This window comes from Ambystoma mexicanum, chromosome 1q (genome assembly GCF_040938575.1).
Source record: "Ambystoma mexicanum isolate Mex_15411 chromosome 1q, UKY_AmexF1_1, whole genome shotgun sequence".
Classification (NCBI taxonomy): Eukaryota; Metazoa; Chordata; class Amphibia; order Caudata; family Ambystomatidae; genus Ambystoma; species Ambystoma mexicanum.
Window position 1 is genome coordinate 33,476,546 of NC_090922.1, and position 13,334 is coordinate 33,489,879.

Genomic DNA, 13,334 nt, shown 5'->3' on the forward strand with positions numbered 1-13,334 from the left:
GACTCAACTGGCAGTGACTCAACTTCCATCAGAATAACAAGTCAGACGAAAATACACGGGGTCAAGCATATGTACATGAACAAGTGTTAGCAGAACCCTTCGCTATTTAAGACCAGTTTCAGTTTTATATGCAAGTGTTGGATTCCTTGATTTAACGGGTAAAACCGCTGCGCGGATTAGTCACATGTTTAAATGCCTCGGGGACCAGCTTGATACGCTGCGACTATTCAGTAGGACATCAGTAACACCTGCAAATTAAAGCACCACAAAACACAAGCAGTGTTATGTTTTTATTTTTGTAGCAGGATCTGAAAACGGACAGCCTGTAATTTGGTCACTGGGCGCTGGTTGTGTTTCCGCACCTCCACTCCCGCGCAGTTATCATCATGTTCGACACCTCCCCATTATCATACCTCAAACACCCCAAACAAACCTGATTTTAGTGTCACCTAACTTTGACAGTTTTGCTCATTTTACAAATGAATGTGCATTTTCCTCTCACTTCTCACATCAGCAGTACAACCAGAAATTGCAACTTTCAGTGCGCCATGGAATCATGACATTCTATTCCCATAAACCTCAGCCCAATGCTGCTCACCTGGCTTTTGGCACACAGCCATGGCATCACGTTTCGCTCATGGGAAGGAAACTCTGGCCTTCCATAAATAATAAATATAATACTTCCATTGATAGCCAACACACGTCCAGATAGCTTTGGGCGCGCAGTTGCTCGCTTGCAGTCAGGTGGGGCCACTTCTGACCGCACATTCCACAGTCCGTGTTCCACCACCTTAAGCTTCCAACGTTCCATTTTCCAATGGTAGGCTTGACACAGAGTCATTATTTATTTTATGTTTCTGATCATATAACAGCTAAAAAGATGGCCACCAGTAATATAGAAATCCACTAACATTAACATGAATAAACTCGGTAACTGCATGCATGTATGTAGATACGGTGTGTCATTTAGTATATGCATTTTCACTACAATGGTGATGATGAAGGCAAGTACATTGCATATTAATGAGTGATTCAAGTTGCATGTGTAGTTACTTGGTTCAACAGTATATCACGATTATACCTTTTTTTGTGTCTTCCAAGTATTCCATCACTGCTGGAACATTATTTCTGTTCTGAGCTTTCTTAGTGCCAGTAACAAAGATGGCATCTATCATGATTTACCTTGGGTTTGTCGGTTCAGCCCTAAAAGTAGCAGAACATTATACAGGTACTACTGTGTACCAAAGCCAGCATTTCCCCAGGAGCGATACTAACAAAGGCCTTTGGCAAGACTCTGACAGAGTGAAGCATGTTAGGTCTGACTTGTCCCCAACTGGATAGCTACCAGGAATGCCCACTCAAATTTCAGTGCACTTTTAAATATGGGCCCTCCACGAGTTGATATGATAATATACATTTGCCCACCTCTTTTCCTTCTTGCAGAAGAGAGGGGGGGGGGGTTCAGAAGTCTCTTGCTTAGGAGGTTCACAAGCAAGCCTGTGTGAATGCTGTAAAAACAGTCTGAAGGCTTCACAGTACATAAATACAACATCTAAGACCTCCAATTAACCATTTATTTTACTTTTCTTTCCTTGATCGTGGACCAACTAAATTGATATTGTCTTCTTGGCAGCACTACTTCATATGACAAATCCTTTTGTTCCTTCTCAGACTCCACGTCTAAGTAGCCGAGCAGGGCCATTGCACCCTTGCAGACCTCTTGCACCTTCTTGATTTTTTCAAACGGCAGAGCATTTCTCCAGGCCTGGGAAACATTCACGGCATCCCTTGAGGTGATTTTGAAGGCTTCCCTTTTCTTCCCTGCCCCTTGCCCGTGAGTGATGTTATAGAGCCAGCTCTCCAGTTTCTTGGTAGGTTTGAGCTGTGCAAAGTCATACATTGCAGAGATTTCAATAGCAGGATCACGCACTAGGTCTTCATAGCGCATCATCATGTAACGCCCCTTTAAAAATGGAGGCGTTTTTTGAGTAGCGGTTTCGTATATCTGGATGTGACTTCTGCATATTTCCCGCATAACTTCATATTTGCTGTCATCCACCCTCGTGCCATTTTTGTTCAGGACGATCCCATTGTCACGCATCAAGGCTTTCACAGCCTGTTCACGGGACTTGACTACCGCCCTGGGATCCCTTACTAAGTGGATGATTTTGAGGTTGAGGGAAGGATCCTTGAGTAGGGGGTAGAGCACTTTGAGGTCAAAGAACCTGACTTCCTTGAGAACAATATGACTGTAGGTCTTACAAGTTTGCTCGATTCGGTCAAAAGGGTATTTCCCGCAGAGTGTTTTACAGGTCATTTCGTTGCTTATTTCAGTCCGCTGGAACGAATCGCAGGCAGGTGCCGAACAGAGGGCTCGGCTAACTGCCCACTGAAACAGATCCGAGACGTTTCGCTTTTTATGCATGTAAGCATCAAAGACGGACATGTCACACAAGAAAACTGAGCGGATTAAGTCTCTAACGGCCATGTGCAAAACCTTGGCACTACTCTGGTGCATGGCAACCCAGGCATGCCAGGCTGGTTCCATCAAGTAGAAGACATCGGGATGTTGGCTAAAAAGTTGTCCAAGAAAGGAGGAGCCAGATCTCCAGGAGGAAACAATGAGGATGTGAACTTTGCCCGGTCTCTCATCGGGCGGACGTGAAGAGGTGCCATTCCGTGAATACATTACAATTACAAATGCTGTCTGGATCATGAGGAGAGCTGCGAATAGAATGCTGGTGCCCCGAAGTCTTGCCATGGCGGTTGATGGAAAGCATTGATTCTTCAATTACACTGAAAAAGAGAAAAACAGTAGCATTAAAATGTCGCCTTCAGTTCTCTGAAACACCTTGTTTGCATGTGGTGAATTACAAAACAACAAAATAAATACATTGCATTTCACACGGATTAGACCCTTCCTGTGTATAGTTATTATGTCACAAGAGCCGGGCAATGAGCTATAAAAGAACAAGTGGAAAAACAAACTTGCCACCACAAACCAAATTCCATCTGAAGCTAAACACATATTGTTATGTTACTGGCTAAATATCCTTTGAATGGTACCATTTTCCCAAAAATGTAGACACGGTATTACTTATATAGTCTGCTGTGAAGTCATATATTGCAATTTATAATTGTGTCCCCCTTTCTTTTGGTGCCCGGGACTTTTTCTTGTCCCAGTCCAACCCTGATAATGATTCCTGGTATGTGTAGTCTTATATGGGCTTCTGAAATGGATTTGGCAAAGTGCATTGTGAGACATTGATTGCTGCGTGGGCCTGGACGGTGATACGCGTTTCTCACTCATTGGATGTACCATGGTACTCACGGTACTCATTGGATTCTGGAAAACCTAGTCCTGTTGGACCTCCATACTAAGTTAGGAAGCAGGAGTATCTGGGCATAAGATGATAACAGAACCTGAGGCACCAGTGGTTTAGATTACTCCCAACCCTGAATAATTGGGTACAACCACAAATACAGCCATCTGAGCCCTGCTCTCAAGCCAATCCCCCATATCTCAACCAATAAGAGCCCGGGTGTTGAGTTGGGGGGACACTGGGGCCCAACCAACCCATGATGGTTCACAGACCTCATATATGAGGCAAGTGCATTATCTGATGGAGTCATACGTAGTCATGTGGGGTAGCGCTCCTTGTGGAGACAACACTGTGCGAGAACCTTTGTAAACGAGTTAGAATGCATTCTGGAATATGAATTGCCTTTGGTGCTCCAGCTGTGAATAAAGGAAAATGCAGTCTGAGTTATGGCGTCGTATCCAGAATCTTTAGTGTAGTGATGTGTATTCTGGGAAATGCAGTTCTATGAGTCTCAGTGCATTCTGGAAAATCGTTTCATGGTGTCACCTGTGTTGAGTAGGTAGTGAGTTAAGCAGCATGCATTCTAGGATAGCCGACTGTGCTAGAAGGCACTTCGGTGCCTTCTAGCACATGGTCCTGGCCAGCTATACCACTGGGGCAAAGTGCGACTTCAGAAAGACCGACCGAAAGAAACAGCTTACTGTATGCAACAACAACCCCATTCAAGAATTGTAAGCTTTGCCATATCCATAAAATGTAATGCTTGCACACATTATAGCAGGTGATGTGATATATTATAAAATAGATCAACAAATAGCTAATGAATTTGCCCTGAGGCAGTAGAACTTGGAAGAGATAGCGAGATCAACCACAGAGGTGAGAAAGTTCCATACTTACGGTGTAATCAAAAGAAGCGAGATGAATCCTCCATTTACTGGCGAACTGTGCAATAATTATTATTTGATTTATCTTACTAGCACATGAAGATCGTCATTGAGCTCCTTTTAGCCAATCAGAATGCTCAGAGTGCAGTCAATAACTATTGGTATTGACTGCATTCTGAACATTTTGACTTTAAAATCTGATATGGAAACTAGGATGCAGTTTCAAGGCAAGCTTTCTTTCAACAAGACACCTCCTCTCTGGGATGAACTTTTTATGCTGCAATTTAATACTCCAAAGAGAAAGCTAAAACATGGGAAAATGCTTTTTTTAATTTGTTTTTATTTAACAGTCATTAATTTGACTTTTCACATAATACAAAGTAATTCACCATCTTAAATAAAACATACTATACAAACCAAATGTCCATAAGGAAACAAAATCACAAGTTCTAACCTGTCCCCAGGGGTTTCTAATTCCTTATGACATTTCATCTCTATACAGCTCTAGTATTTTCAATACTTGTATAAGCTCAATTGATAAGAATGTTTCGTGCCCTGAGGACAACCTTTATCAACATTCTTCAGTCTGTAACCACTCCTGATCGTGAACAAACCATCTAAACAAAGACCTCATCAATTCTCTCGTTCCCGGACACTCAATCATAATATGTTGCAATGATTGCCAGATCTCAATTTGGCATATAGGACATATCTCCCAAAGGGCCTTCGCCGGAGACCGACTAGACAACATTTTCCCTGCTAATAGGTTTCTTCGAAATCTGAGTAATACATTTCTCCCTCTACGATCGGGAACCTTGTTAAGTAAGCAGTAACCCTGTAGGTTTGTCGAGAATTGAAAAGCTACCATGGTACCTCAATGAGCGCTTGACATCTATCGATGTTAACTAATCCATCTCCATTATCACCTTCTAATGCGATGAGTTATTAAATCCTCCACTGACCTTGATATAATAGAGAGGACATGGTTTGCCATCTTAGGCAGTTTCTTCATAGAGGCATTGGACGGCCTTATTTCCTCTTGATTCACAGCTGTGAATAGAGAGTTAATCTGAGGGATTTTAATAAAACAATATTACTGCAACAGCCTCCAGTCCATAATTGCTCTTAATTAATTCAAACCCAGCTCATAGCGAAGCGAGGCAATAGGGAGAGACTTAGGAATTCCTGTTACCTTCTTCGAGAGCCTTCCTTCCAACCGCCCCCACTCTAGACTCCAAGCCTGTGATTGAACATCCATAACATAAGTCAGAGTGGGAATGGCTTTGCCTTTATGGAATTGTATCATTGGGATCACTGAGAATGTCAAGTAAGCACCATTGATGCTCTTCATCTGGGCAGGAAACTGTTCCACCATGGTCTTTATTGTAATCTCCACCATCATTACATTAGGATGAGCGGAAAGTCTAAAACCAAGATAGATTGTTTCCAAAACCAGAGAGATTGATTGTGTGTGAATGGACCATTTAGTATGGATCCCTTTTCTAGTTGGATGGCAGAACCTCACAATGTTGTTTTTTCAGCGTTTTTTCTGATGCATATCCACTCATCGCCCTTAACAATTGTTGGACTCCACACGGAGCATAGTCTAAGAGTAGGATAACATCAGCGTACGCGATCCAGCTGATCTTGCGCGTACCCATTTTGGGCCTAGCAAAGATTGGCAGCAAGAATACCATATTGAGAATTAGATAGTTTTACCACTTTTTTTATTTTAGCATTTCTCAAAGCAATTATGAGACCGCCCGACAGGCGTCCTCCTTTGCTACTAATCACCATTCACTAAAGCAACAAATTGCTTTCCTCAAGCCTTTGAAAGACCTGTGCCAGAATTCCCGGTAACAGAGACCAAACATTACTCTTGTGGTTTGTACCACCACTATTCTCAATTACAGGAAACCCCACCAACTCCTCCCCTTGGGTCAAGTTACTGGCCTCATTCTGTTTATTATGACACCCGGCCTTTACCAAACTCCTTCTCTCTTTAGGTTTAATAGTTGACATTTTAACCCCCATTTAACCCGCCGACAACAGAGCATTGACCCCCAGGCGAGATTGAAGACCAATTTCCACTATATTAGTTCAGGTTTCATACGGAAAATTAATTTAATCTATATCATGTGTCAATAGTAAGTATATGTCCGGCACATCCTTCACTATCCTCAAAATCGATTTTCTATTTAATATAATCTGGTCTCCCGGATCGGCCAAATGTTTCAACCAGACATGAGGACGCACAAAGAAGGACTGAGAATTCTTCATTTGCTTGAAGGTCTTCCCATGAGTTACCATTTTCCCTTTCACATACCATCATACTCTTTACTGGAACATGAAGATGCAGATTTGTTGCTTGGCAGACTTGTAATTGAGTCGATGTAACTGCTGGACTATCTACCTCTAATGGGTAGTGGTTTAAGACACTTTGAACAGGTGGTGAGGCTTTTGTTACAGTAACTGTCTTGTGTTTATTTTTTCCCCCATGAGGAATATCAGTGCCCAGTGCTCCAGAGGTAGTTTCGGTGTGGCCAGTGATATGTTTCCAATTAGCCAAGATTGTGGATCTAGCTGTCTTAAATCAACTTGAGTTTGCACATTAGAACAGGGCTTCTTCTTAGAATTTTTATCATTTGTCACGTGTTCACTCTGTTGCTCCGCATTTTTCATTCTGTCGATGTTATTCTTATTTTTGGTCGCTGTGATTTGGGCCTCCGTAACTTGTATAGATATATCACAATTCAACTCCCATGGGTTTCAGTTCTCTCTGATCTCTTTGTGGACTGACCCGGCCGAGGAGAAAGCCATCTAATCATTTGAAGGTCATTATTGTTCTTAGAGGAGCCATTTGGTGCTTGATCTTCAACAGTATTTAATTCTTGAGATAGATTCAAAAATCTCAAATACTTTCTTGATCATTTTGAATTTTATTCCTGTTTATTCTTTTTTTCTTTTTTTCCCTTTTCTTTGCCAGTTGTCGCAAGGATTTTGACTTTGTTCAGCAGCCAGATCTGCAATAGATTCATTCAGCAAATCAACACCTACAACTTTGGTCGAAAACATTTTTGAACCTATTTTTCCCTGGAACTTCTAGACTGCAATAATTGTATTGCATCACCAGAGAATGATATAATAGTTTGAGTCTGATTACTTTCATCGGCCCGTTTTACTCCCAGATCTTACTGCCAAAATCGATTTGAGATTGTGCACAATGATGCTTTGATGGATTTCCATAGTATTTGCTATCACTTCCATTTTCTGATTTAGGTCTTTGAAAGACACAGATGTTTTTGTTTGTGACATTATGCTCTTGCTGCTCTGTTTCTCCACCAGGTCTTTTAACGTGGCAATGGCCAGCTTTATTTTACTCGATTGTAGAACATTTGTACAAAGAATGTCTTATGTTCTCATATAAGTTAACGAAAGAGCTCGGAACAAGATTCAAAGCCGATATAGACAGGGCAGTAAGCTTCACCCGATCATCCATGTCTTTTAAAGTTTCATGAAGACCACCCGCAGCTCGGCATCAGGCAGATTAGTTGAGTTAAATGTTAAGTGTTCTATATAAATTGAAGCTCGGTCATCTACCAAGTCGATCCCAACCTCTTCCAAGCACTTTATTTCACTGATTTCAATAATAATAGAGTCCTGTACCTCTGGTGATTCATATTCCATCTAGACTCTTGGAAGTGCCTCCAGGAAGCTTCTATCAGATATTCCGAAAGCAGGCTAAAAACTATCATTCAACAAACATTTCTTTCTATTAGTAGACGTTGTTCCCAATTTAAGAAAGAAGCCTTTTATTTTTTTTCTAGATTTAGCACCAACAGTATTGGATATTACATCCCGAGATTGTAATCGTTGTTCATTAGATTTATGACGCACTTGGGCTATAGTTTAGGCGATTATTTGAGTGGTCACTACCGTAAAAACTGCACATGCCTCATCTATATCAACTGGTACATATGTTATGCCTGTTGCAGGTTTTATTCAACAAGTTCACTTTTGGCGTAGAAGTAGAGGTTTTCCTCTTAGCACTTAATTTATTGTCGTGAGTTGACTCAACTCTTCTAGCTTGTTTTGAACTCACTGTTTTTGAACTGCAGGAAGGGAGCAGTGAGTCAAATGTCTCCTGTTGATGTTGGTGTGCGGCCAACATTAAGAGGTCTTAGTTTCATTATGATGATCAAAGGATGTGAACACAATATTCTGATCCTAGGAACATTGTCGTAGCAATCCAGTTTATGAAAGGGTGGAGGCAGGACAACCAGGTTATTCGTAGAATCAAAGGGAAAGAAGTGGCAGTTATTCGATCAATGGAGATTTCTTCATGGCGCGGTGCCACCTGAAGATGCAGACAAATGGTTCTGCAGGTGACTGATCCGTATTTTATTAAAGTTGCATCCACGGCCTCCATCATGATTGACTGTTTTGTGTTGATTCTCTATATATTGTTTAGTTTAAAACTTGATGGGCCCACCAAGGCAGGCACCTCTGTTTCTCAATCCTTTAAATGTAAAAAGGCCTTGGGTATCACACATTTGGTGGTGGTTCTAGATGGTTTGGAAGGTTGGTAACTCTGTTCAAAGGATAAGGGAAGGATATCCCAAGCTTGTCCTCCCTCTCAAGCATGGGTCTTCTCGTTTCACAGAAATCATGAAAGAGGGCATATTGGACAATCTCTCAAGCAGTGACCTTTATCTCCACAATACATGCAGAGGCCAGATCGCCTACTCCTCCAATGGTCTTCTTCCTCTTAAGGGGCTTGCGTTGCCCAATTTGCATGGATTCCTTTTTACAAATGAATGGATTTAACTGGAGTAGAGGAAAGGCGGGTTTTAAATGTTAAAGGTATTTGTACCGCTCACCGACACCAACAGAGTTGGTCCCCAGGCGCTCTGGCGGATCTGCAAACGACAAGGTGGGGTGGGTTAGTAAGGTGAAGAGAGAGTAGGATAGTGAGAGGAGTGGTGTTCTGTTGGCAGCTTCAACTCGCTATACACAGGGTGCTGAGGTTTGGTGCCAGTATTGGATCGGTGTCAGTCCACGTGTGCTGTTGGTGCGGCTTATGTGTTGTTGCAGTGTTGTGAAGTGGTGTGCGGCTTGTTGTGCGAGAGATATTTGTGTGAGTTTTTTTTTTAGTGAGATAAGTATGCAGAGAGTTTGAGCTTATATTGGTTAGTGGGTTACCTGACATTTAACATGCTAACATTCACAGTTCCGTCTAAGTGTGCCACTTGCTAACCTTCACAATCTTATCTAGATGCAACGCAGGCTAATGTTCACAATTCTAAATCGGTGTGGGCATGCTAACATTCACAATCTGATCTGGATGCAATGCAGGCTAATGTTCACAATTCTATCTAGGTGTGGGCATGCTAACACTCACAATCTTATCTAGATGCAACGCAGGCTAGTGGTCACAATTCTATCTAGGTGTGGGCATGCTAACATTCACAATCTTATCTAGATGCAACGCAGGCTAGTGGTCACAATTCTATCTAGGTGTGGGCATGCTAACATTCAAGTTTCACCTAAGTGCAGCACTTGTTGACCTTGACAAGTATGTTAGTATGTAATGCAAGGCAACATCTACAATCCTGTCATGAATAGTTTGTCTGGTGGTCACAAATCTTTCTAAGTATGCCTGGTGTAAATCTATGGCAGTCTATGTTACGTTAAGGTAAGATGGAGTGGCAGGGGTTTTCTGCAGTAGAGTAATTGCTCTTCTTCCCACCCATGCCACACTTACAGTTTTTGTTGGCGTCTGTCAACTGCTGGCTTCACTGACTTCCCCTGCGGACACCTGCAGACACATCTTGGAGCTGCCAGTGTTGGAGCCGCCCTGCGCCTTGGTGCCCTTAGCCGCAGGGGCTGCCGGGGAGGGGGCTGTCCTGGCCTGTTTCCTATGAGGGTGTAATGGGCAAATCAGGACGGGCGGGAGGCGGGATCTAGGCCCCAGGAAGCGGCCAAGTGCAGAGAGTGCACCACGCGCTTTGTGGGCATATCATTTAAAAAAACAAAAAGGCCAGGCTCTGGGCTGGGGCATGGGGGCACTCACCTTGCCTGGGGGGGGGGGGAGGACAAAGCCATTCTTAAGTACCTGAAAGGATTTGGCCATGCCAATCGGGCTAACTCATCCGTCAATTCCTCAGTTAGTGCTCAACGAAAGAGTGTAAAGTGGATGGAGTCGGGCCACTCTGGATGTTTAGTGAGTGCCTTGAACCGGGTAATATAGGTTAGAAAGTCTATAGAAGCTTGCTGAAAAGCTAATAGTTCTTCTTGTGCCGAATGCATGTGGTACGGTCTGGAGAACATAGACTTGTACTCTTTCTGGAATTCCATGTAATTATCCAAAATAGGACTGGCTTCTGTCACTAATGAGGTGGCCCAAGCCCAGTTGCTTTCAGTCAGTTTTCCAATAAGGAAACCCACCTTTACAAGTTCAATTGCAAACGGATGGGTTGTTAAGGTAAATTGAACTGTGCCCATATCCAGAAATTCCTTGCATCTCTTAGCGTCCCTATTATACTTCTCAGCCACATGAACGACTTGGTAATGGTGGAAGCAGTGTCGCTGGATGACGTACTGCTACCACTAGCGGAAACACATGTTTTCTTCCTTCAAGGTGGCCACCTCTATAGTTACAGGGTGGGCCATGTTGGCCATGGAGGAGGGCAATCAATGTGTTGGAGTACAGAAATAAGGAGGAGGGGGCATGGGGAGCTGCAGTATGGCAGGGCCGTGGGAGCAAAGGCAGAGAAATGCCTGAGGGTTTGGGAGCTCGCAGGCTTGGATCAGTGGTTTTGGCCATCCTTTTCAGCGAGCTGACTAGTCCATGCACCCACCTCAGGTCTTTGAAAGTGGGGCTATTATCGCTTGCTTTAGTGCATTGGGAACTATCACCTGGCTGACTGAGTGATTTATTAGTTCTAGGAAGTAAGGGCCATGTGTAATGATTTACGCTCTGACCAATGAAACAACCTTTGTTAAGAGTTTAGGTGATCAGACTTAACGCAACAAAATGCTTGAAATTCAGCATCACATTTGAAGCAAATCCACCTTAACTTTGCCCCCCTGTTGCGCTGCGTATGACCACAAAGATGGCATCACAGAATTTCAAGGGTTTGTTATAGTATATTTTGTGTGGGGGTCACTAGCCATGGCCTTCAGCCTTGGCCACTTTACACATTGCACCACTAAGTTTCTTTGGGCCCCACTAGCCCATGTTTTCGACCATGGCCAGTGGCCATGGTCTTTAGCTCTGCCCACTGTACATGTTGCACCAATATGTTTCTTTGGGGCCCACTAGCCAAGGCCTTCAGTCATGGCCAGGCCACTGTATATGTTTCACTTATAGGTTTGAGGCCCACTAGCCATGGGCTTCAGCTACAGCCACTGAACATGTTGCACCAGTACGTTTCTTTGGGCACATTAGCCACGGCCTTGACCATGGCCAGTGGGACAAAGACCCATTACCTCCTGCCTAGTAATTGTGATCACTGTAGGTGTAAAATTCCCTTTTTTTCACTCTTACGATTCCCGTGGGATTACACCGATATTACCCCGATAATGGCAACTATACCTACAGCAGCAATGAACTGCCCATGCCCGCGGTATTCCCTGGCACGCCCCTAATAATCATAAAACCTTCAAAAATTGAAATCTCTTCCCAGTCCTCTCAGGCACTCACCGAGTGACGCCCTCCTCTTTCCATGGTCCACCCACTTCCCTCAGCTGCTTTTTCACTCCCTGGCGTACTCCCAGTGGACCGACTCACGATGACCGACAGCAAAAGGGTAGCGAGAAAGCACCACTCAAATAAACACCAAACTAGCTTGTTGTTGCTGCCCCTCCACTCAGGCATCTCGCCTATAAACTTCACTAAACAAACAGAGACGGCATTACTAAAACACAAGTGTGCATGTTGTGACATACTAGTGTGACCTCATGCAGAGCCGTAAGGAAATACACTATTAAAGACTGATTAAGGGAGTGGTCTCCTGTTAGTGAAAGTATTCATTTTTGGTTACTCCAAAGTGTTGGCAAGCAACAAGATATGACTGTTTGGAAGTCTGCAAAACCAATGAAAGTAGACAGTGGCATGCAGTCTCGTGGTCAAGGCGCTGGCTGTAGACTCCCCAGTGACCACTGCTCGTTTCCCAGCTTCCACACCTTACCATATGATCCTGAGAAATCCTTTTATCCTCTGAGCACCCGTTTACTTAGCTGTAAAGATGTGGGGTACCTACAATCGGGCTACGACTCAGTATTATGCACTATGTTCCAAAAAAACAATTTACACAGCTGAGCCTGTACAACATTCTACAGTTCAATGCACTTAGTTTCAACGATCTCACTAGAAGTCGCTGTTTAAATATAAATTCCTTGTACAACCAGAAAAAACAAATTCCATATTAACACCATCTGATCATGAAAAAAAGCTGGGTCATGTATAAATATGGGTCATTGAATAAAGCACCTTTCTCAAAGTTCAGACCAGATTTTAAGTGCGTCATGCATAATCCGAGGTCGAAGTACGCGGGCATCTTGCATCATGCTTTATGCAAGACTTGAAGCTGTTTTTCTTTATTGCCATATTGATTTACAGTGTCCTAGAGATCAGTCGTTTTGAATTGTCCTTTTGAAATGCATATCCCTGCTCAGAAATCTAAAACCTATCGGGGTAATACTGAGTTTATTTATCCAAGTGTGAGCCTGTCCTTCCCTGTAGCCTGGCCCTCTACGGGGAGATCCTTTGTCATTAATGAGTTAATGCTAGCAGAAAGCAAACTACATGAACAAGAAGAGCATAGGTACTAGCACTGGTAATAGAAAATTCAAATAACCTCCTCGTCCATCTTTCTCGTCACAGTCCTTCCTCTATGAGGTAAATCCTGATCCGGGAGACGGGTGCGTCACAAGCCCCCTAAAAAAAAAAAGCTGTCTGCTCTTGCCATTTTTTAACACCTTCCTAAACTGGATATAAAAACACCTCTGACTCACCCACACTGTTTTGTCTGTCTAAGCTGTGGAAGGTTCAGGTGTTCCCCACTCTAGCATGTCATTTGGAAGGAAATCTAGCCAGGATTGTCTAACAAGTGGGCTCTGAAGC

General features: G+C 43.2%; 1 protein-coding gene across 4 annotated transcripts in view; it reads right to left on the reverse strand.

Annotated features, from left to right (window-relative positions):
* Positions 1-277: 277 nt before the first annotated feature.
* CHST6 (carbohydrate sulfotransferase 6) overlaps positions 278-13,334 on the reverse strand; it is a 233,258-nt gene continuing 220,201 nt past the window's right edge. For all 4 annotated transcript variants that reach the window (XM_069635454.1, XM_069635455.1, XM_069635456.1 and 1 more), the window contains one exon: positions 278-2,796. In XM_069635454.1, coding sequence (XP_069491555.1) covers positions 1,574-2,761 — 1,188 coding nt within the window. In that variant the 5' untranslated portion in view covers positions 2,762-2,796 and the 3' untranslated portion in view covers positions 278-1,573. The remainder of the gene's footprint in view (positions 2,797-13,334) is intronic.